General features: G+C 46.2%; 1 protein-coding gene across 8 annotated transcripts in view; it reads left to right on the forward strand.

The window, feature by feature from the left end:
- DAAM2 (dishevelled associated activator of morphogenesis 2) overlaps window positions 1-24,149 on the forward strand; it is a 683,500-nt gene that overhangs the window by 256,660 nt on the left and 402,691 nt on the right. For all 8 annotated transcript variants that reach the window (XM_073671724.1, XM_073671725.1, XM_073671726.1 and 5 more), the window contains exon 6: window positions 7,955-8,288. In XM_073671724.1, coding sequence (XP_073527825.1) covers window positions 7,955-8,288 — 334 coding nt within the window. The remainder of the gene's footprint in view (window positions 1-7,954; window positions 8,289-24,149) is intronic.

Below are 24,149 nucleotides of genomic sequence, written 5' to 3' on the forward strand. Positions count from 1 at the left end.
TAATAGTTTCATGGTGATTGTGAAAGTCACATTTCTCTTTGAGCTCTAAATCTAACTATACGAGATTCCAGATGTTCAGGATTCAGGGATCCGGCTGTTACCAGGACTGATTGTAAATGGACGGGATCCTGCCCAGGTACAATGGAGGGGGACGATGTGTCAGCGTCGTCCAAGAACAAATTATTATTCTGCTACATTGTATGTGATGGCGGCCAACCTGCTGGATCCTGTGCGGCCAGACCAGCGCCCCCCGGAGACCTACCTGAGGATATGGCGAGTGTCAGGAGAGGAGCAGATGGTTTCCATCCACAGAGATTCCAAACAAGACATTTATAGACAGAACACAAAAGGCTACACGGATACAGAGCAATGTAAGCCATACAAGACCCCAGTCCATGATGGATACAGAGCCAAGCGGCGGCCGCTGGAGAAGACCCCAGTCCATGACTGATACAGAGCTAAGTAGAAGCCACTGGAGAAGACCCCAGTCCATGATGGATACAGAGCCAGGCGGCCGCCGCTGGAGGAGACCCCAGTCCATGATTGATACAGAGCCAGGCGGCGGCCCCTGGAGAAGACCCCAGTCCATGACGGATACAGAGCCAGGCGGCGGCCCCTGGAGAAGACCCCAGTCCATGACGGATACAGAGCTAAGTAGAAGCCACTGGAGAAGACCCCAGTCCTTGACAGATACAGAGCCAGGCGGAGGCCGCTGAAGAAGACCCCAGTCCATTATCAATACAGAGCCAGGCGGCGGCCGCTGGAGGAGACCCCAGTCCATGACAGATACAGAGCCAGGCGGCGGCCCCTGGAGAAGACCCCAGTCCATGAAGGATACAGAGCCAGGCAGGGGCCGCTGGAGAAGACCCCAGTCTATGATGGATACAGAGCCAGGCAGCGGCCACTGAAGAAGACCCCAGTCCATGACTGATACAGAGGTAGGTGGGGGCCACTGGAGAAGACCCCATTCTATGATAGACACAGAGCCAGACGGAGGCCGCTGGAGAAGACCCCAGTCAATTATGGATACAGAGCCAGGCAGCGGCCGCTGGAGAAGACCCCAGTCCATGATGGATACAGAGCCAGGCGGGGGCCGCTGGAGAAGACCCCAGTCCATGATGGATACAGAGCCAGGCGGGGGCCGCTGGAAAAGACCCCAGTCCATGATGGATACAGAGCCAGACGGAGGCCGCTGGAGAAGACCCCAGTCAATTATGGATGCAGAGCCAGGCAGCGGCCGCTGGAGAAGACCCCAGTCCATGATGGATACAGAGCCAGGCGGGGGCCGCGGGAGAAGACCCCAGTCCATGGAGGATACAGAGCCAGACGGGGGCCGCTGGAGAAGACCCCAGTCCATGACTGGCTGCCAGGATTCTCTATGACATCGCAGGGATCCTACTATGGGACAGGGGGAATATGACCCCAGTCAGGGACACACAAAATGTCATCGTGAAGCTGAGTGATTATTCTCACTGAACATTGGAGGCAGTCTGCTGTACAGCAGATAGACGCTTCGGGGAGCTCGTTACCTCTTCATATCCTACAACAGACGGCACAGTTACTTTATTGGTTTACTTGTTTCTTATTACTAATCTACAGATTTCTTATACAACCTCCATATAGTGGAAACAAGTCTGTGTAGCTTGGAGGGGCAGTCTGCTGTGTAGCATGCACAGCACGTTACACACCTCGTCATGCTCCATCCTGTTTGCATCCACCATTCACCATCTATCTGGGGTTTTATTCCAAAGTTTGGTGACATGATTTCTTTATGAAACAATAATTATTGAACGCGTCACAATTTTCGAAGTAAATCTATTGGTAAAGGTGCTATTCACATGAAATTCTCCCCGGATTTCGGTAACAACGCTCAGACTTCTGATTTTTCTCTGCCTTTTATGCTTTTTTGTTTTCCAAGAGGGAGGAGTCTAGAACAAGTCTCTATAACAGGGCGATGAAGTCCCTTGTACAGCAGTTAACGACTTCTGACCCTTCTCCATTTTTCACTGGCGTCTTTACCAAACATTTGGGTTTTCTGAAATATATAAAGTATGACGCCCACAGTGTCCCTGATACATTGCTCTCCCGCATTGGTGAGATTTGTCATTCTGACTGCTAGGAAAGTTGGGTGACCTTCACTATGGGAGGTCTAATGGCGGCCAGCAAGCTTTGGTGGAAATGTTAGGATCCATTTACCGATTTCTTGAGCGATGGGGGGGGGGGGGGGTGGTTATTTAATGTTCTCCTCTCCCTTCTTCTGTGTCTTTCAATACCTCGATATTCTTTCCTCCCTGACGCCGATCCTGAGACTCTTCTTAATATTTCGGAGCGTGACGTTCACCTTTCGAAGTCTGCGAAGCGAAAAAGTAACTTGCGGGTTATTCTTGGAAAGGGACCAAAATAAATGTGTAACGAGCGGCTTGATTATGGTGTGAGGGGGTGAAGGAGACCCTTCGGGCGCAGTGGGAGATCTCGCTCAGGAAGGGATGATGGTCTAATGTGGACTGCGATGTCCTCCCAAGGGCCTGTAAGGCGGCGGTGTTCACACCGTGCAGTAACTGAGGCAGTGACCCAAGCAAGTCCAACATAAACAGCTTTTATTCAGCAACTCACGGGTAAAATGGTAAGTCCTCCTTTTCACAGCCGGGTTAACATCAGTCCATAACAACGGTTGCCGGGGGCAACGGCCGCGCCGGGCCGCTCAGAGCCTGACATGTGCAGAGCCTTCCCAGGAGTGGGTTCAGCTACACACAGGCCCGCCGAGCTTTCCTGCTGTGCTCCTAGCAGGTTCCAACATAGAACAACACTAATCCTTAGTGCAGGGATTTTAAAGGACATGTGGCAAGAGCCACTGGAAAACCCGGGTTGGAGGGAGGACGCTGCCCCACTACCTTCCTGTAGCCTCCTCCAAGAAATGAAGGCCCTGCCAGGTTTTACTTAATCTGCCTTAGCCAGATAGCCTGACCAGGTGATTGCTCACCTTCATTCCTGCATTGCAGCCGCAGCTGTGTCTGTGACTACAGTGCACTCCAATGGGTTTAATAGGTCTCTCTACACATTCTGGGGGATATATAACGTCCCTCGTATACGATCCCGGTCACTGCCTCACATATCCCCCCCCTCTATTCAAACTTGTGGGGTTGAACATTTGCCACCATACAGGGTGCCCGGGACAGGGCATCCGCGTTTGCCTGCGACTTCCCAGGGCGATGTTCTACAGAGAAACTGAAATTTTGCAGTGACAGGAACCACCTGGTGACTCGCGCATTCCTCTCCTTGGCGTTCCTCATCCATACCAAAGGTGAGTGGTCACTAAGCGGAACTGACGCCCGAGTAAGTAATAACGTAGCGATTCCAAGGCCCACTTAATAGCCAAACACTCCTTCTCTACCACGCTATAGTTTTTCTCTGCCGGGACAAGTTTTCTACTCAAGTAGGTGACCGGGTGCTCTTCACCATTCACTTTTTGTGACAATACCGCCCCTAGGCCTACCTCCGAGGCATCTGTCTGTACAATGAAGGTTTCCTTGAAGTTGGGGCTGATGAGGACCGGCTGTCCACACAGGGCCAACTTCATGGACTGTAAGGCTTCTTCAGCCTGAGGGTTCCACCGAACCATTACCGATTTTTTTTCCTTTCAAGAGATCGGTCAGGGCCGCCGTTCGCCCAGCAAAATTAGGTATAAACCGGCGGTAATACCCAAGGATGCCAAGGAACGCCCTCACCTGTTTTGTATTTGATGGTTTAGGCCAGTTTTTTATGGCCTCAACTTTATTGATTTGGGGCTTGATAACCCCTTGGCCAATCACATATCCCAAATATCGGGCTTCCTCTAGCCCTATCGCACATTTTTTGGGGGTTTGCCGTTAACCCCGCGGCTCTGAGAGAATCCAGAACCGCTTGTACCTAGGATAGATGCGTATGCCAGTCGGTGCTAAAGATGATAATGTCATCTAGATACGCGGACGCGTACTCCTGATGGGGCTTGAGCACTATGTCCATCAACCTCTGGAATGTAGCCGGGGCCCCATGTAACCCGAAAGGTAAGACCACATAGTGGTACAGACCCTACGGAGTTAGTAAGGCGGTCTTTTCCTTCGCCGATTTCGTGAGAGGTACCTGCCAGTAACCCTTGGTGAGATCGAGCGTGGTAAAGTACTGGGCCTGCCCCAGTCTCTCAATCAGCTCATCCACCGGGGCATTGGATAAAGGTCAAACTTTGACACTTCATTTCATTTTCGGAAATCATTACAGAAGCGTAACGATCCGTCTGGTTTCGGGATCAGTACAATGGGGTTAGCCCACTCACTCCGTGATTCCTCGTTGACGCCTAACTGGAGCATCTGTTTTACCTCAGCCGTGATGGCTTGCCTTCGGGCTTCGGGTACCGGTACGGTCTCATTCGCACCCTTACCCCAGGTTCGGTGACAATGTCATGTTGGAGAACTGTAGTCCTACCCGGTAGCTCTGAGAACACGTCGGTATTCTGCAGCCTCCCGTCGCTGCTGTTTAGTGAGAGCATCACTTATCCTGACTTCTCCCCCGGACGCATCCCTGGCTGACGGTAGAGAACTCTCTGGTGATATGCCCGGGGTGACGTCTGTAACTAAACACTCTCTTTCTTTCCAAGGTTTTAGCAGGTTTACATGGTAAAGCTGCTCAGGTTTCCTCCTTTCGGGCTGATACACCCGGTAATTTACCTCCCCACCTTTTCTCGAACCTCATATTGCCCTTGCTACTTGACCATCAGCTTACTCTCGGCTGGGGGTACCAGAACTAACACCCGATCACCCTTGTTAAAAGTTCTGACTCTGGCTCTTTTATTATATGTGCGCCCCTGGGCTGCCTGAGCATCTAATAGATGCTCTTTCACAATGGGCATGACCGCCACGATCCGATCCTGCATACTAGCCATGTGTTCAATTATATATATATATATATTGTATTCAGGTGTTGTTTAGTGGAACTATTTGGGTCTCTCAGGGTGGTATTATTTGGACATTTGAAGAGTAACTCATTTTATTTAATTATTGATCAGCCTTAACAAAGTTACTAATCTTTGATATTTACGCCATTACCTTACTTTGCTTCCTTCTCTCTCAGACACCAGGCTGGAAGCGCTGCTTTATCTGCTGTGTTCTTACTCTTTTAGAAGCTGCTTTGAGCTGCAGCTCTACAAGGGTCAGGAAACAAACCCCCTCATTGCCTGAGCATGGGGGGGGGGAGGCTCACAGATGGAGGCGTTTGTAGATAGTGTTCAGGTGCAGATTCTTTCTAGGTCAGCAGTTCAAAGCAGCTTCTAAAAGAGCAAGAACTATGCAGTTACATCTGCACTTTCCAGAGAGAAGGAAGTAAAATAAAGTAACTTTACAAAGGCCGATCAATTGTTAAATAAAGAAATAGCTACTCTTTAAGTGTGATGTAGGGTTATATTATTTGGATACTATGTTGTGCTATTATTTAATCTCAGGGGGTGGGGGGGGGACAGTTTTGAGATACTGATTGGTGTTTTTAGCACTGAGTTGGATCATTTTACTGATATTTGAGTCCTCAGGATGGAATAACCTGGACATAAAGTGATATTATTTGGGCACTGTGTAGTGGTATTATCCACACCCTAGGTAGGGTATAATCAGGTACTATGTGTTGGTATTATTTCAGTAGGAAAGTTTTTGTTAGTGCTCTTGAATACGGTTTTCCAGTATTAATTATGCTCCGTATGGTGGTATTATGATATCAGAGCACTATGTGGTGGTCATAATTGGGCACTACATTGTTATATGAGTTGGGCACTATATGATTATTTTTATGGATTACTTATGCTCTTGTGATACTTCATCATCTTTTTAACATATTATTGCGTCTGTATATTCTGCTTTATTTGAGCTTTTTTTTTTCTATTTTAACCTCCATCCAAACCTAAAGGAGTGGACAAAAATGAGGGAATGTTTGGTTTGTGGCCTCCACAGTTCTTGACCCAGTTCTGTTTATTATCAGAAATGCTCTTTATAATTGGGAACGATCCAAAATGAAATTCTTGGTTACCTCCAGCGGAATATAGTAAAGTTTTTATGAAGGTCGAAGTCTTGACGGTCAAACTGGAGATAACTTCTGGATGACTTCCAATGAAGAATCCAGTGATGACACCACAGACCATGTACAGTACAGACCAAAAGTTTGGACACACCTTCTCATTTAAAGATTTTTCTGTATTTTCATGACTATGAAAATTGTACATTCACACTGAAGGCATCAAAACTATGAATTAACACATGTGGAATTATATACTTAACAAAAAAGTGTGAAACAACTGAAAATATGTCTTATATTCTAGGTTCTTCACAGTAGCCACCTTTTGCTTTGATGACTGCTTTGCACACTCTTGGCATTCTCTTGATGAGCTTCAAGAGGTCGTCACCGGAAATGGTCTTCCAACAATCTTGAAGGAGTTCCCAGAGATGCTTAGCACTTGTTGGCCCTTTTGCCTTCACTCTGCGGTCCAGCTCACCCCAAACCATCTCGATTGGGTTCAGGTCTGGTGACTGTGGAGGCCAGGTCATCTGGCGTAGCTCCCCATCACTCTCCTTCTTGGTCAAATAGCCCTTACACAGCCTGGAGGTGTGTTTGGGGTCATTGTCCTGTTGAAAAATAAATGATGGTCCAACTAAACGTAAACCGGATAGAATAGCATGCCGCTGCAAGATGCTGTGGTAGCCATGCTGGTTCAGTATGCCTTCAGTTTTGAATAAATCCCCAACAGTGTCACCAGCAAAGCCCCCCCCCACACCATCACACCTCCTCCTCCATGCTTCACGGTGGGAACCAGGCATGTAGAGTCCATCCGTTCACCTTTTCTGTGTCGCACAAAGACACGGTGGTTGGAACCAAAGATCTCAAATTTGGACTCATCAGACCAAAGCACAGATTTCCACTGGTCTAATGTCCATTCCTTGTGTTCTTTAGCCCAAACAAGTCTCTTCTGCTTGTTGCCTGTCCTTAACAGTGGTTTCCTAGCAGCTATTTTACAATGAAGGCCTGCGGCACAAAGTCTCCTCTTAACAGTTGTTGTAGAGATGTGTCTGCTGCTAGAACTCTGTGTGGCATTGACCTGGTCTCTAATCTGAGCTGCTGTTAACCTGCGGTTTCTGAGGCTGGTGACTCGGATAAACTTGTCCTCAGAAGCAGAGGTGACTCTTGGTCTTCCTTTCCTGGGGCGGTCCTCATGTGAGCCAGTTTCTTTGTAGCGCTTGATGGTTTTTGTAACTGCACTTGGGGACACTTTCAAAGTTTTCCCAGTTTTTCGGACTGACTGACCTTCATTTCTTAAAGTAATGATGGCCACTCGTTTTTCTTTACTTAGCTGCTTTTTTTCTTGCCATAATACAAATTCTAACAGTCTATTCAGTAGGACTATCAGCTGTGTATCCACCAGACTTCTGCACAACACGACTGATGGTCCCAACCCCATTTATAAGGCAAGAAATCCCACTTATTAAACCTGACAGGGCACACCTGCGAAGTGAAGACCATTTCCGGTGACTATCTCTTGAAGCTCATCAAGAGAATGCCAAGAGTGTGCAAAGCAGTCATCAAAGCAAAAGGTGGCTACTTTGAAGAACCTAGAATATAAGACATATTTTCAGTTGTTTCACACTTTTTTGTTAAGTATATAATTCCACATGTGGTAATTCATAGTTTTGATGCCTTCAGTGTGAATGTACAATTATCATAGTAATGAAAATACAGAAAAATGTTTAAATGAGAAGGTGTGTCCAAACTTTTGGTCTGTACTGTATACAGTATTAATATAGAATAATGTCATAGAATAATTGTAAAAAAAATATAAGGCGATAATATAATAAAAATCTGTATGATAAGTATTACACCCTGGCAGCCGCAGGTTATGTGAGTGATACTTTGTATGAAGACCTCTCGGTCATGTCGTCTTCTCCAGGTTTGTGACCAGGTTCATAGAGTTGGAGGGTCTGACGTGCCTCCTGAATTTCCTGAAGAGCATGGATTACGACACGGCGGAGAGCCGCATACACACATCCGTTATAGGATGTATCAAGGCTCTGATGAACAACTCCCAGGGACGGGCTCACGTTTTGGCGCATCCCGAAAGCATCAACATAATCTCCCAGAGTTTAAGGACTGAGAACATCAAAACCAAGATCGCCGTCCTGGAGATACTGGGGGCGGTCTGCCTAGTACCGGATGGCCATAAGAAAGTCTTACAAGCCATGCTCCACTACCAGGTGTACGCCGCCGAACGCACGCGGTTTCAGGTAAGAACCATGAAAGTTTCTATTTCAGGATATTTAAAGAATATGCTCAGGGTGGTGTAGAAATAAAAGACGTATGCTCACCTGCCGGACCGGCACCGCTCCTCCGTGCTCTGTCCTCTCCTGACCACTTGGTGGTCCGACTTGAACCCTGTGTTGGAGATTTTCATGGATATGAAAAAGTCATAGCTTACTACACTGTCCAGGAAATTTATGTAGAACAGCGCCTCCCCCAGAAACTAGGGAGCGGCTGGGAACTGCATGCAAAGTATTGTCTGTGTTGTCTAAGCATCAAACAGTTTAATAGATCGATTATTATTACATCACATAGCCAGTAATAACAGTGAGATGACTCTGCTCACTCTGTCCCAGTCTATACGGCAAAGCTGACAAACGAGCTGCAGGGAACAGGAAATATCCGCGTACTGTAATTGCTCTAGTCATTATTCGTCTACATTGGTAGATCTGCTGCTTTTGTGTTTAGCCCGCAGAGCTTCGCTGTATAGACTGGGACAGAATGAGCAGAGTCATCTCACTGTTATTACAGGCTAGGTGATGTAATAATCCATTTATTAAACTGTTTGATGCTTAGACTCTAGACAGATACATTGTATCAGGCTTTGTACAGGATTACTGGGTTTGACTGGGAAACAAGAACGTTCTCATACACGATAGAAGAAATTGGTGAAGAATTGAGATAACAAAGGGACGATTCATTGTTTGCAGTATTGTTAAAATCCTTTCTTTTTTTTTGGCGTTTTTTGGAGTCAAATGCTCCTGGGTAGAAGAATTTTGTGCCTAATATAAAATGCTCTTTAATTTTGTCTTTAACTGCTTTTTGCGAGTCTTTTGCACAAAAAAAAAAAAAAAAAGTCGCACGTTTTGCTAAATATCACGAAATTTGGATGTAAAATCTGGGAGTTCATAAAATCTCTCCGGGGAGAAGCATTTGAGTCACAATGTTGCAACCTTTCAAAAAAGTTGCAATTGATGAATTGATCAAAAACATCTGCAAATTCCAACCTTTTCCCACCCCCCACCCCTGAGAATGACAAGAATAAAAAAAAACCCCGAAGAACTCGTATAAGATATATATTAAAAAAAGGCGCAAAATAAAAAAAAAATAAGGCACAAAACAGTCTCCAAAAACTAGACAGAAATAGGCAATGAATTGGGCCAAAGTCTGTTAAGAGAGTTGTAGAACTTTTCATCGAAACTTTTATTTATTAGGATTTGTTTTATTTTAGGGGTGAAAACTCCCATTGTGCTCAGAGATCCACAAATTAATCACAGCACTTCTGGCACCGGCAATTCAGAAATCCATATTTTAGTCCGACGCCGGGGTGATTAATAATTTGTATCAGACTGGACCCTTCCCCACAATTATGGCTTCAATGCTGCAGTTTTCACACACGGCGCAGATTTATTTTGCTGCTAGTTTGGAAACACTTTGTATGTGTTGGAAGCAATTTCTTTACATTGTATTTCTTCTATGATGTTGTATTAATTATTCCTGAAGCTACAGCTGCTTCTGGGCGATGTGGAGTCGGATCTCCCAGCTGCTGAGGATTAATTACACTGGTGCGTTATGTAATAATGATATATATGCCCAGCTGGTCTGGGGACTAGACTCTCTATGATCAGTGCTTCTCTGCTGTTTATATCCAAGTCTCATCTAATGGGTTAATAAATATGATTCCTGCTGTCTGGATCAATGAATACTATCACTGCCAGTTGGTTGAGTTGATAAGATTTCTGTCTAGCAGCTTTTGTTGGTGTTTATCAGCCTTTGTAAAGTTATGCATTTTTTGTAATATGCTCCATTACCTTATTTTGCTTCCTTCTCTCTCAAAAACACCAGATTGGTAGTTCAGGCTCTTTAAGAAGTTGCATTGAACTGCTGCTCTAGCAAGAAACCGTCCTGAAACAACAAATACTCTCCGAGTGTGAGCTTCTCTGCTCCCCTCCACCATGTTCACACAGTGGATGTGTTAGTAATTAGTGTTTGAGTTTGGATTTTTTTGCTAGAGCAGCAGTTCAAAGCAACTTCTAAAAGAGCATGAACCAGCAGCACGGTGTTTCAGAAAGACGGAAGGAAAATCGACAATGAAAAATATTACAAAGATTAATAAACTTCCAAAGGCCGATCGATAAATAAAAAACATGTTTAGTTACTCTTTAAGTTACCTGGTGTCATTAGACAGAAGAGTTAATATTATGAACCCACAGGACATCATATCCCTGATGTCTAATGGGTTCATAATATTAGCTCTTCTGTCTAATGAGTTAATAATAACACTGGCATCTAGTGGGTTAATATTATCCCTGGTGTCCAGCAGTTTAATAAAATCTCTTGAATCTACTTGGTTAATATTTAGATTCCAGTAATAATAATATCCCTAGTGTCTAGTGAGTTAATAATAATATCACTGGTGGTCAGTGGGTTAATAATATTATCTCTGGTATCTAGTGAAATAATAATAATAATAATAATAATAATCTCTACATCTGGTGGATGAATAATCTTATCCCTTTTTTTGTGGATTAATAACAGTATTCCTGGTGGCTGGTGGGTTAACAATGTCATCTTTGGGGTCTAGTGAGTTAATAATAATATCCCTATCAAATAAATACATCCTCTGTTGTCTAGTAGGTTAATAGTGATGTCCCCGGTGTCTGGTGGGTTAATAGTAATGTCCCCGGTGTCTGGTGGGTTAATAGTAATGTCCCTGGTGTCTGGTGGGTTAATAGTATTGTCCCTGGTGTCTGGTGGGTTAATAGTAATGTCCCCGGTGTCTGGTGGGTTAATAGTAATGTCCCCGGTGTCTGGTGGGTTAATAGTATTGTCCCTGGTGTCTGGTGGGTTAATAGTAATGTCCCTGGTGTCTGGTGGGTTAATAGTAATGTCCCTGGTGTCTGGTGGGTTAATAGTAATGTCCCTGGTGTCTGGTGGGTTAATAGTAATGTCCCCGGTGTCTAGTGGGTTAATAGTAATGTCCCCGGTGTCTGGTGGGTTAATAGTAATGTCCCTGGTGTCTGGTGGGTGAATAGTATTGTCCCTGGTGTCTGGTGAGTTAATAGTAATGTCCCCGGTGTCTGGTGGGTTAATAGTAATGTCCCCGGTGTCTGGTGGGTTAATAGTAACGTCCCTGGTGTCTGGTGGGTTAATAGTAATGTCCCTGGTGTCTGGTGGTTAATAGTAATGTCCCCGGTGTCTGGTGGGTTAATAGTAATGTCCCTGGTGTCTGGTGGGTTAATAGTAATGTCCCCGGTGCCTGGTGGGTTAATAGTAATGTCCCTGGTGTCTGGTGGGTTAATAGTAACGTCCCCGGTGCCTGGTGGGTTAATAGTAACGTCCCCGGTGTCTGGTGAGTTAACAGTAATGTCCCCGGTGTCTGGTGGGTTAATAGTAATGTCCCCGGTGCCTGGTGGGTTAATAGTAATGTCCCTGGTGTCTGGTGGGTTAATAGTAATGTCCCCGGTGTCTGGTGGGTTAATAGTAATGTCCCCGGTGTCTGGTGGGTTAATAGTATTGTCCCTGGTGTCTGGTGGGTTAATAGTAATGTCCCCGGTGTCTGGTGGGTTAATAGTAATGTCCCTGGTGTCTGGTGGGTTAATAGTAATGTCCCTGGTGTCTGGTGAGTTAATAGTAACGTCCCCGGTGCCTGGTGGGTTAATAGTAACGTCCCCGGTGTCTGGTGAGTTAATAGTAATGTCCCCGGTGTCTGGTGGGTTAATAGTAATGTCCCCGGTGTCTGGTGGGTTAATAGTAATGTCCCTGGTGTCTGGTGGGTAGTAGTAATGTCCCTGGTGTCTGGTGGGTAATAGTGATGTCCCTGGTGTCTGGTGGGTTAATAGTAATGTCCCTGGTGTCTGGTGGGTTAATAGTAACGTCCCCGGTGTCTGGTGAGTTAATAGTAATGTCCCCGGTGTCTGGTGGGTTAATAGTAATGTCTCTGGTGTCTGGTGGGTTAATAGTAACGTCCCCGGTGTCTGGTGGGTTAATAGTAATGTCCCCGGTGTCTGGTGGGTTAATAGTAATGTCCCTGGTGTCTGGTGGGTTAATAGTAATGTCCCTGGTGTCTGGTGGTTAATAGTAATGTCCCTGGTGTCTGGTGGGTTAATAGTAACGTCCCCGGTGTCTGGTGGGTTAATAGTAATGTCCCCGGTGTCTGGTGGGTTAATAGTAATGTCTCTGGTGTCTGGTGGGTTAATAGTAATGTCCCTGGTGTCTGCTGGTTAATAGTAATGTCCCTGGTGTCTGGTGGGTTAATAGTAATGTCCCTGGTGTCTGGTGGGTTAATAGTAATGTCCCTGGTGTCTGGTGGGTTAATAGTAATGTCCCCGGTGTCTGGTGGGTTATTAGTAATGTCCCCGGTGTCTGGTGGGTTAATAGTAATGTCCCCGGTGTCTGGTGGGTTAATAGTAATGTCCCTGGTGTCTGGTGGGTTAATAGTAATGTCCCTGGTGTCTGGTGGGTTAATAGTAATGTCCTTGGTGTCTGGTGGGTAATAGTAATGTCTCTGGTGTCTGGTGGGTTAATAGTAATGTCCCTGGTGTCTGGTGGGTTAATAGTAATGTCCCTGGTGTCTGGTGAGTTAATAGTAATGTCCCTGGTGTCTGGTGGTTACTAGTAAAGTCCCCGGTGTCTGGTGGGTTATTAGTAATGTCCCCGGTGTCTGGTGGGTTAATAGTAATGTCCCCGGTGTCTGGTGGGTTAATAGTAATGTCCCTGGTGTCTGGTGGGTTAATAGTAATGTCCCTGGTGTCTGGTGGGTTAATAGTAATGTCCCTGGTGTCTGGTGGGTTAATAGTAATGTCCCTGGTGTCTGGTGGGTTAATAGTAATGTCCTTGGTGTCTGGTGGGTAATAGTAATGTCTCTGGTGTCTGGTGGGTTAATAGTAATGTCCCTGGTGTCTGGTGGGTTAATAGTAATGTCCCTGGTGTCTGGTGAGTTAATAGTAATGTCCCTGGTGTCTGGTGAGTTAATAGTAATGTCCCTGGTGTCTGGTGGGTTAATACTAATGTCTCTGGTGTCTGGTGGGTTAATAGTAATGTCCCTGGTGTCTGGTGGTTAATAGTAATGTCCCCGGTGTCTGGTGAGTTAATAGTAATGTCCCTGGTGTCTGGTGGGTTAATAGTAATGTCTCTGGTGTCTGGTGGGTTAATAGTAATGTCCCTGGTGTCTGGTGGGTTAATAATAATGTCCCTGGTGTCTGGTGGGTTAATAGTAATGTCCCTGGTGTCTGGTGAGTTAATAGTAATGTCCCTGGTGTCTGGTGGGTTAATAGTAATGTCTCTGGTGTCTGGTGGGTTAATAGTAATGTCCCTGGTGTCTGGTGGGTTAATAATAATGTCCCTGGTGTCTGGTGAGTTAATAGTAATGTCCCTGGTGTCTGGTGGGTTAATAGTAATGTCTATGGTGTCTGGTGGGTTAATAGTAATGTCCCTGGTGTCTGGTGGTTAATATTAATGCCCCTGGTGTCTGGTGGGTTAATAGTATTGTCCCTGGTGTCTGGTGGATAATAGTAATGTCCCTGGTGTCTGGTGGGTTAATAGTAATGTCCTCGGTGTCTTGTGGATTAATAGTAATGTCCCTGGTGTCTGGTGGGTTAATAGTAATGTCCTTGGTGTCTGGTGGGTTAATAGTATTGTCCCTGGTGGTTAATAGTAACGTCCCCGGTGTCTGGTGGGTTAATAGTAATGTCCCCGGTGTCTGGTGGGTTAATAGTAATGTCCCTGGTGTCTGGTGGGTTAATAGTAATGTCCCTGGTGTCTAGTGGGTTAATAGTAATGTCCCCGGTGTCTGGTGGGTTAATAGTAATGTCCCTGGTGTCTAGTGGGTTAATAGTAATGTCCCCGGTGTCTGGTGGGTTATTAGTAACGTCCCCGGTGTCTGGTGGGTTAATAGTAATGTCCCTGGTGTCTGGTGGGTTAATAGTAATGTCCCTGGTGTCTGGTGGTTAATAGTAATGTCCCCGGTGTCTGGTGGGTAATAGTAATGTCCCCGGTGTCTGGTGGGTAATAGTAATGTCCCTGGTGTCTGGTGAGTTAATAGTAATGTCCCTGGTGTCTGGTGGGTTAATAATAATGTCCCTGGTGTCTGGTGGGTTAATAATAATGTCCCTGGTGTCTGGTGGGTAGTAGTAATGTCCCTGGTGTCTGGTGGGTTAATAGTAACGTCCCTGGTGTCTGGTGGGTTAATAGTAACGTCACTGGTGTCTGGTGGGTTAATAGTAACGTCCCTGGTGTCTGGTGAGTTAATAGTAAAGTCCCTGGTGTCTGGTGGGTTAATAGTAATGTCCCTGGTGTCTGGTGGGTTAATAGTAATGTCCATGGTGTCTGGTGGGTTAATAGTAATGTCCCTGGTGTCTGGTGGGTTAATAGTATTGTCCCTGGTGTCTGGTGGGTTCATAGTATTGTCCCCGGTGTCTGGTGGGTTAATAGTAATGTCCCCGGTGTCTGGTGGGTTAATAGTAATGTCCCTGGTGTCTGATGGGTTAATAGTAATGTCCCTGGTATCTGGTGGGTTAATAGTAATGTCCCTGGTGTCTGGTGGGTTAATAGTAATGTCCCTGGTGTCTGATGGGTTAATAGTAATGTCCCCGGTGTCTGGTGGGTTAATAATAATGTCCCTGGTGGGCTAATAATAATGTCCCTGGTGTCTGGTGGGTAGTAGTAATGTCCCCCGTGTCTGGTGGGTTATTAGTAATGTCCCCGGTGTCTGGTGGGTTAATAGTAATGTCCCTGGTGTCTGGTGGGTTAATAGTAATGTCCCTGGTGTCTGGTGGGTAGTAGTAATGTCCCTGGTGTCTGGTGGTTAATAGTAATGTCCCCCGTGTCTGGTGGGTTATTAGTAACGTCCCCGGTGTCTGGTGGGTTAATAGTAATGTCCCTGGTGTCTGGTGGGTTAATAGTAATGTCCCAGGTGTCTGGTGGGTTAATAATAATGTCCCTGGTGGGTTAATAGTAATGTCCCTGGTGTCTGGTGGTTAATAGTAATGTCCCCCGTGTGTGGTGGGTTATTAGTAATGTCCCCGGTGTCTGGTGGGTTAATAGTAATGTCCCTGGTGTCTGGTGGGTTAATAGTAATGTCCCTGGTGTCTGGTGGGTTAATAGTAATGTCCCTGGTGTCTGGTGGTTAATAGTAATGTCCCCCGTGTCTGGTGGGTTATTAGTAACGTCCCCGGTGTCTGGTGGGTTAATAGTAATATCCCTGGTGTCTGGTGGGTTAATAGTAATGTCCCTGGTGTCTGGTGAGTTAATAGTAATGTCCCTGGTGTCTGGTGGGTTAATAGTAATGTCCCCGGTGTCTGGTGGGTTAATAGTAATGTCCCTGGTGTCTGGTGGGTTAATAGTAATGTCCCCGGTGTCTGGTGAGTTAATAGTAATGTCCCTGGTGTCTGGTGGGTTAATAGTAATGTCTCTGGTGTCTGGTGGGTTAATAGTAATGTCCCTGGTGTCTGGTGGTTAATAGTGATGTCCCTGGTGTCTGGTGAGTTAATAGTAATGTCCCTGGTGTCTGGTGGGTTAATACTAATGTCTCTGGTGTCTGGTGGGTTAATAGTAATGTCCCTGGTGTCTGGTGGTTTATAGTAATGTCCCTGGTGTCTGGTGGGTTAATAGTAAAGTCCCTGGTGTCTGGTGGGTTAATAGTAATGTCCCTGGTGTCTGGTGGGTTATTAGTAATGTCCCTGGTGTCTGGTGGGTTAATAGTATTGTCCCTGGTGTCTGGTGGGTTAATAGTAATGTCCCTGGTGTCTGGTGGGTTAATAGTATTGTCCCTGGTGTCTTGTGGATTAATAGTAATGTCCCTGGTGTCTGGTGGGTTAATAGTAATGTCCCTGGTGTCTGGTGGGTTAATAGTATTGTCCCTGGTGTCTGGTGGTTAATAGTAACGTCCCTGGTGTCTGGTGGGTAATAGTAATGTCCCTGGTGTCTGGTGGTTAATAGTAATGTCTCTGGTGTCTGGTGGGTAATAGTAATGTCCCTGGTGTCTGGTGGTTAATAGTAACGTCCCCGGTGTCTGGTGGGTTAATAGTAATGTCCCTGGTGTCTAGTGGGTTAATAGTAATGTCCCCGGTGTCTGGTGGGTTAATAGTAATGTCCCTGGTGTCTAGTGGGTTAATAGTAATGTCCCCGGTGTCTGGTGGGTTATTAGTAACGTCCCCGGTGTCTGGTGGGTTAATAGTAACGTCCCTGGTGTCTGGTGGGTTAATAGTAATGTCCCTGGTGTCTGGTGGTTAATAGTAATGTCCCCGGTGTCTGGTGGGTAATAGTAATGTGCCCGGTGTCTGGTGGGTAATATTAATGTCCCTGGTGTCTGGTGGGTTAATAATAATGTCCCTGGTGTCTGGTGGGTTAATAGTAACGTCACTGGTGTCTGGTGGGTTAATAGTAACGTCCCTGGTGTCTGGTGGGTTAATAGTAACGTCACTGGTGTCTGGTGGGTTAATAGTAACGTCCCTGGTGTCTGGTGAGTTAATAGTAATGTCCCTGGTGTCTGGTGGGTTAATAGTAATGTCTCTGGTGTCTGATGGGTTAACAGTAATGTCCCTGGTGTCTGGTGGGTTAATAGTAATGTCCCTGGTGTCTGGTGGGTTAATAGTAATGTCCATGGTGTCTGGTGGGTTAATAGTAATGTCCCTGGTGTCTGGTGGGTTAATAGTATTGTCCCTGGTGTCTGGTGGGTTCATAGTATTGTCCCCGGTGTCTGGTGGGTTAATAGTAATGTCCCCGGTGTCTGGTGGGTTAATACTAATGTCCCCGGTGTCTGGTGGGTTAATAGTAATGTCCCTGGTATCTGGTGGGTTAATAGTAATGTCCCTGGTGTCTGGTGGGTTAATAGTAATGTCCCTGGTGTCTGATGGGTTAATAGTAATGTCCCCGGTGTCTGGTGGGTTAATAATAATGTCCCTGGTGGGCTAATAATAATGTCCCTGGTGTCTGGTGGGTAGTAGTAATGTCCCCCGTGTCTGGTGGGTTATTAGTAATGTCCCTGGTGTCTGGTGGGTAAATAGTATTGTCCCTGGTGTCTGGTGGGTTAATAGTAATGTCCCTGGTGTCTGGTTGGTTAATAGTATTGTCCCTGGTGTCTTGTGGATTAATAGTAATGTCCCTGGTGTCTGGTGGGTTAATAGTAATGTCCCTGGTGTCTGGTGGGTTAATAGTATTGTCCCTGGTGTCTGGTGGTTAATAGTAACGTCCCTGGTGTCTGGTGGGTAATAGTAATGTCCCTGGTGTCTGGTGGTTAATAGTAATGTCTCTGGTGTCTGGTGGGTAATAGTAATGTCCCTGGTGTCTGGTGGTTAATAGTAACGTCCCCGGTGTCTGGTGGGTTAATAGTAATGTCCCTGGTGTCTAGTGGGTTAATAGTAATGTCCCCGGTGTCTGGTGGGTTAATAGTAATGTCCCTGGTGTCTAGTGGGTTAATAGTAATGTCCCCGGTGTCTGGTGGGTTATTAGTAACGTCCCCGGTGTCTGGTGGGTTAATAGTAACGTCCCTGGTGTCTGGTGGGTTAATAGTAATGTCCCTGGTGTCTGGTGGTTAATAGTAATGTCCCCGGTGTCTGGTGGGTAATATTAATGTCCCCGGTGTCTGGTGGGTAATAGTAATGTCCCTGGTGTCTGGTGGGTTAATAATAATGTCCCTGGTGTCTGGTGGGTAGTAGTAATGTCCCTGGTGTCTGGTGGGTTAATAGTAACGTCCCCGGTGTCTGGTGGGTTAATAGTAACGTCACTGGTGTCTGGTGGGTTAATAGTAACGTCCCTGGTGTCTGGTGAGTTAATAGTAATGTCCCTGGTGTCTGGTGGGTTAATAGTAATGTCTCTGGTGTCTGATGGGTTAACAGTAATGTCCCTGGTGTCTGGTGGGTTAATAGTAATGTCCCTGGTGTCTGGTGGGTTAATAGTAATGTCCATGGTGTCTGGTGGGTTAATAGTAATGTCCCTGGTGTCTGGTGGGTTAATAGTATTGTCCCTGGTGTCTGGTGGGTTCATAGTATTGTCCCCGGTGTCTGGTGGGTTAATAGTAATGTCCCCGGTGTCTGGTGGGTTAATACTAATGTCCCCGGTGTCTGATGGGTTAATAGTAATGTCCCCGGTGTCTGGTGGGTTAATAATAATGTCCCTGGTGGGCTAATAATAATGTCCCTGGTGTCTGGTGGGTAGTAGTAATGTCCCCCGTGTCTGGTGGGTTATTAGTAATGTCCCCGGTGTCTGGTGGGTTAATAGTAATGTCCCTGGTGTCTGGTGGGTTAATAGTAATGTCCCTGGTGTCTGGTGGGTAGTAGTAATGTCCCTGGTGTCTGGTGGTTAATAGTAATGTCCCCCGTGTCTGGTGGGTTATTAGTAACGTCCCCGGTGTCTGGTGGGTTAATAGTAATGTCCCTGGTGTCTGGTGGGTTAATAGTAATGTCCCCGGTGTCTGGTGGGTTAATAGTAATGTCCCTGGTGTCTGGTGGGTTAATAATAATGTCCCTGGTGGGTTAATAGTAATGTCCCCGGTGTCTGGTGGGTTAATAATAATGTCCCTGGTGGGTTAATAGTAATGTCCCTGGTGTCTGGTGGTTAATAGTAATGTCCCCCGTGTGTGGTGGGTTATTAGTAATGTCCCCGGTGTCTGGTGGGTTAATAGTAATGTCCCTGGTGTCTGGTGGGTTAATAGTAATGTCCCTGGTGTCTGGTGGGTAGTAGTAATGTCCCTGGTGTCTGGTGGTTAATAGTAATGTCCCCCGTGTCTGGTGGGTTATTAGTAACGTCCCCGGTGTCTGGTGGGTTAATAGTAATGTCCCTGGTGTCTGGTGGGTTAATAGTAATGTCCCTGGTGTCTGGTGATTTAATAGTAATGTCCCTGGTGTCTGGTGGGTTAATAGTAATGTCCCCGGTGTCTGGTGGGTTAATAGTAATGTCCCTGGTGTCTGGTGGGTTAATAGTAATGTCCCCGGTGTCTGGTGAGTTAATAGTAATGTCCCTGGTGTCTGGTGGGTTAATAGTAATGTCTCTGGTGTCTGGTGGGTTAATAGTAATGTCCCTGGTGTCTGGTGGTTAATAGTAATGTCCCTGGTGTCTGGTGAGTTAATAGTAATGTCCCTGGTGTCTGGTGAGTTAATAGTAATGTCCCTGGTGTCTGGTGGGTTAATACTAATGTCTCTGGTGTCTGGTGGGTTAATAGTAATGTCCCTGGTGTCTGGTGGTTTATAGTAATGTCCCTGGTGTCTGGTGAGTTAATAGTAATGTCCCTGGTGTCTGGTGAGTTAATAGTAAAGTCCCTGGTGTCTGGTCTGTTAATAGTAATGTCCCTGGTGTCTGGTGGGTTATTAGTAATGTCCCTGGTGTCTGGTGGGTTAATAGTATTGTCCCTGGTGTCTGGTGGGTTAATAGTAATGTCCCTGGTGTCTGGTGGGTTAATAGTATTGTCCCTGGTGTCTTGTGGATTAATAGTAATGTCCCTGGTGTCTGGTGGGTTAATAGTAATGTCCCTGGTGTCTGGTGGGTAATAGTAATGTCCCTGGTGTCTGGTGGTTAATAGTAATGTCTCTGGTGTCTGGTGGGTAATAGTAATGTCCCTGGTGTCTGGTGGGTAATAGTAATGTCCCTGGTGTCTGGTGGTTAATAGTAATGTCTCTGGTGTCTGGTGGGTAATAGTAATGTCCCTGGTGTCTGGTGGGTTATTAGTAACGTCCCCGGTGTCTGGTGGGTTAATAGTAACGTCCCTGGTGTCTGGTGGGTTAATAGTAATGTCCCTGGTGTCTGGTGGGTAATAGTAATGTCCCTGGTGTCTGGTGGGTAATAGTAATGTCCCCGGTGTCTGGTGGGTAATAGTAATGTCCCTGGTGTCTGGTGGGTTAATAATAATGTCCCTGGTGTCTGGTGGGTAGTAGTAATGTCCCTGGTGTCTGGTGGGTTAATAGTAACGTCCCTGGTGTCTGGTGGGTTAATAGTAATGTTCCTGGTGTCTGGTGGGTTAATAGTAATGTCCCTGGTGTCTGGTGAGTTAATAGTAAATGTCCCTGGTGTCTGGTGGGTTAATAGTAATGTCTCTGGTGTCTGGTGGGTTAATAGTAATGTCCCTGGTGTCTGGTGGGTTAATAGTAATGTCCCTGGTGTCTGGTGGGTTAATAATAATGTCCCTGGTGTCTGGTGGGTAGTAGTAATGTCCCTGGTGTCTGGTGGGTTAATAGTAACGTCCCTGGTGTCTGGTGGGTTAATAGTAACGTCCCTGGTGTCTAGTGAGTTAATAGTAATGTCCCCGGTGTCTGGTGGGTAATAGTAATGTCTCTGGTGTCTGGTGGGTTAATAGTAATGTCCCTGGTGTCTAGTGAGTTAATATTAATGTCCCCGGTGTCTGGTGGGTTAATAGTAATGTCCCTGGTGTCTGGTGGTTAATAGTAATGTCCCCGGTGTCTGGTGAGTTAATAGTAATGTCCCTGGTGTCTGGTGGGTTAATAGTAATGTCTCTGGTGTCTGGTGGGTTAATAGTAATGTCCCTGGTGTCTGGTGGGTTAATAATAATGTCCCTGGTGTCTGGTGGGTTAATAGTAATGTCCCTGGTGTCTGGTGAGTTAATAGTAATGTCCCTGGTGTCTGGTGGGTTAATAGTAATGTCTCTGGTGTCTGGTGGGTTAATAGTAATGTCCCTGGTGTCTGGTGGGTTAATAATAATGTCCCTGGTGTCTGGTGAGTTAATAGTAATGTCCCTGGTGTCTGGTGGGTTAATAGTAATGTCTATGGTGTCTGGTGGGTTAATAGTAATGTCCCTGGTGTCTGGTGGTTAATATTAATGCCCCTGGTGTCTGGTGGGTTAATAGTATTGTCCCTGGTGTCTGGTGGATAATAGTAATGTCCCTGGTGTCTGGTGGGTTAATAGTAATGTCCTCGGTGTCTTGTGGATTAATAGTAATGTCCCTGGTGTCTGGTGGGTTAATAGTAATGTCCTTGGTGTCTGGTGGGTTAATAGTATTGTCCCTGGTGGTTAATAGTAACGTCCCCGGTGTCTGGTGGGTTAATAGTAATGTCCCCGGTGTCTGGTGGGTTAATAGTAATGTCCCTGGTGTCTGGTGGGTTAATAGTAATGTCCCTGGTGTCTAGTGGGTTAATAGTAATGTCCCCGGTGTCTGGTGGGTTAATAGTAATGTCCCTGGTGTCTAGTGGGTTAATAGTAATGTCCCCGGTGTCTGGTGGGTTATTAGTAACGTCCCCGGTGTCTGGTGGGTTAATAGTAACGTCCCTGGTGTCTGGTGGGTTAATAGTAATGTCCCTGGTGTCTGGTGGTTAATAGTAATGTCCCCGGTGTCTGGTGGGTAATAGTAATGTCCCCGGTGTCTGGTGGGTAATAGTAATGTCCCTGGTGTCTGGTGAGTTAATAGTAATGTCCCTGGTGTCTGGTGGGTTAATAATAATGTCCCTGGTGTCTGGTGGGTTAATAATAATGTCCCTGTTGTCTGGTGGGTAGTAGTAATGTCCCTGGTGTCTGGTGGGTTAATAGTAACGTCCCTGGTGTCTGGTGGGTTAATAGTAACGTCACTGGTGTCTGGTGGGTTAATAGTAACGTCCCTGGTGTCTGGTGAGTTAATAGTAAAGTCCCTGGTGTCTGGTGGGTTAATAGTAATGTCCCTGGTGTCTGGTGGGTTAATAGTAATGTCCATGGTGTCTGGTGGGTTAATAGTAATGTCCCTGGTGTCTGGTGGGTTAATAGTATTGTCCCTGGTGTCTGGTGGGTTCATAGTATTGTCCCCGGTGTCTGGTGGGTTAATAGTAATGTCCCCGGTGTCTGGTGGGTTAATAGTAATGTCCCTGGTGTCTGATGGGTTAATAGTAATGTCCCTGGTATCTGGTGGGTTAATAGTAATGTCCCTGGTGTCTGGTGGGTTAATAGTAATGTCCCTGGTGTCTGATGGGTTAATAGTAATGTCCCCGGTGTCTGGTGGGTTAATAATAATGTCCCTGGTGGGCTAATAATAATGTCCCTGGTGTCTGGTGGGTAGTAGTAATGTCCCCCGTGTCTGGTGGGTTATTAGTAATGTCCCCGGTGTCTGGTGGGTTAATAGTAATGTCCCTGGTGTCTGGTGGGTTAATAGTAATGTCCCTGGTGTCTGGTGGGTAGTAGTAATGTCCCTGGTGTCTGGTGGTTAATAGTAATGTCCCCCGTGTCTGGTGGGTTATTAGTAACGTCCCCGGTGTCTGGTGGGTTAATAGTAATGTCCCTGGTGTCTGGTGGGTTAATAGTAATGTCCCAGGTGTCTGGTGGGTTAATAATAATGTCCCTGGTGGGTTAATAGTAATGTCCCTGGTGTCTGGTGGTTAATAGTAATGTCCCCCGTGTGTGGTGGGTTATTAGTAATGTCCCCGGTGTCTGGTGGGTTAATAGTAATGTCCCTGGTGTCTGGTGGGTTAATAGTAATGTCCCTGGTGTCTGGTGGGTTAATAGTAATGTCCCTGGTGTCTGGTGGTTAATAGTAATGTCCCCCGTGTCTGGTGGGTTATTAGTAACGTCCCCGGTGTCTGGTGGGTTAATAGTAATATCCCTGGTGTCTGGTGGGTTAATAGTAATGTCCCTGGTGTCTGGTGAGTTAATAGTAATGTCCCTGGTGTCTGGTGGGTTAATAGTAATGTCCCCGGTGTCTGGTGGGTTAATAGTAATGTCCCTGGTGTCTGGTGGGTTAATAGTAATGTCCCCGGTGTCTGGTGAGTTAATAGTAATGTCCCTGGTGTCTGGTGGGTTAATAGTAATGTCTCTGGTGTCTGGTGGGTTAATAGTAATGTCCCTGGTGTCTGGTGGTTAATAGTGATGTCCCTGGTGTCTGGTGAGTTAATAGTAATGTCCCTGGTGTCTGGTGGGTTAATACTAATGTCTCTGGTGTCTGGTGGGTTAATAGTAATGTCCCTGGTGTCTGGTGGTTTATAGTAATGTCCCTGGTGTCTTGTGGGTTAATAGTAAAGTCCCTGGTGTCTGGTGGGTTAATAGTAATGTCCCTGGTGTCTGGTGGGTTATTAGTAATGTCCCTGGTGTCTGGTGGGTTAATAGTATTGTCCCTGGTGTCTGGTGGGTTAATAGTAATGTCCCTGGTGTCTGGTGGGTTAATAGTATTGTCCCTGGTGTCTTGTGGATTAATAGTAATGTCCCTGGTGTCTGGTGGGTTAATAGTAATGTCCCTGGTGTCTGGTGGGTTAATAGTATTGTCCCTGGTGTCTGGTGGTTAATAGTAACGTCCCTGGTGTCTGGTGGGTAATAGTAATGTCCCTGGTGTCTGGTGGTTAATAGTAATGTCTCTGGTGTCTGGTGGGTAATAGTAATGTCCCTGGTGTCTGGTGGTTAATAGTAACGTCCCCGGTGTCTGGTGGGTTAATAGTAATGTCCCTGGTGTCTAGTGGGTTAATAGTAATGTCCCCGGTGTCTGGTGGGTTAATAGTAATGTCCCTGGTGTCTAGTGGGTTAATAGTAATGTCCCCGGTGTCTGGTGGGTTATTAGTAACGTCCCCGGTGTCTGGTGGGTTAATAGTAACGTCCCTGGTGTCTGGTGGGTTAATAGTAATGTCCCTGGTGTCTGGTGGTTAATAGTAATGTCCCCGGTGTCTGGTGGGTAATAGTAATGTGCCCGGTGTCTGGTGGGTAATATTAATGTCCCTGGTGTCTGGTGGGTTAATAATAATGTCCCTGGTGTCTGGTGGGTTAATAGTAACGTCACTGGTGTCTGGTGGGTTAATAGTAACGTCCCTGGTGTCTGGTGGGTTAATAGTAACGTCACTGGTGTCTGGTGGGTTAATAGTAACGTCCCTGGTGTCTGGTGAGTTAATAGTAATGTCCCTGGTGTCTGGTGGGTTAATAGTAATGTCTCTGGTGTCTGATGGGTTAACAGTAATGT

This window comes from Phyllobates terribilis, unplaced genomic scaffold (assembly GCF_046119375.1).
Source record: "Phyllobates terribilis strain yellow unplaced genomic scaffold, ASM4611937v1 Scaffold_3__8_contigs__length_932513732, whole genome shotgun sequence".
Taxonomy (NCBI): Eukaryota; Metazoa; Chordata; class Amphibia; order Anura; family Dendrobatidae; genus Phyllobates; species Phyllobates terribilis.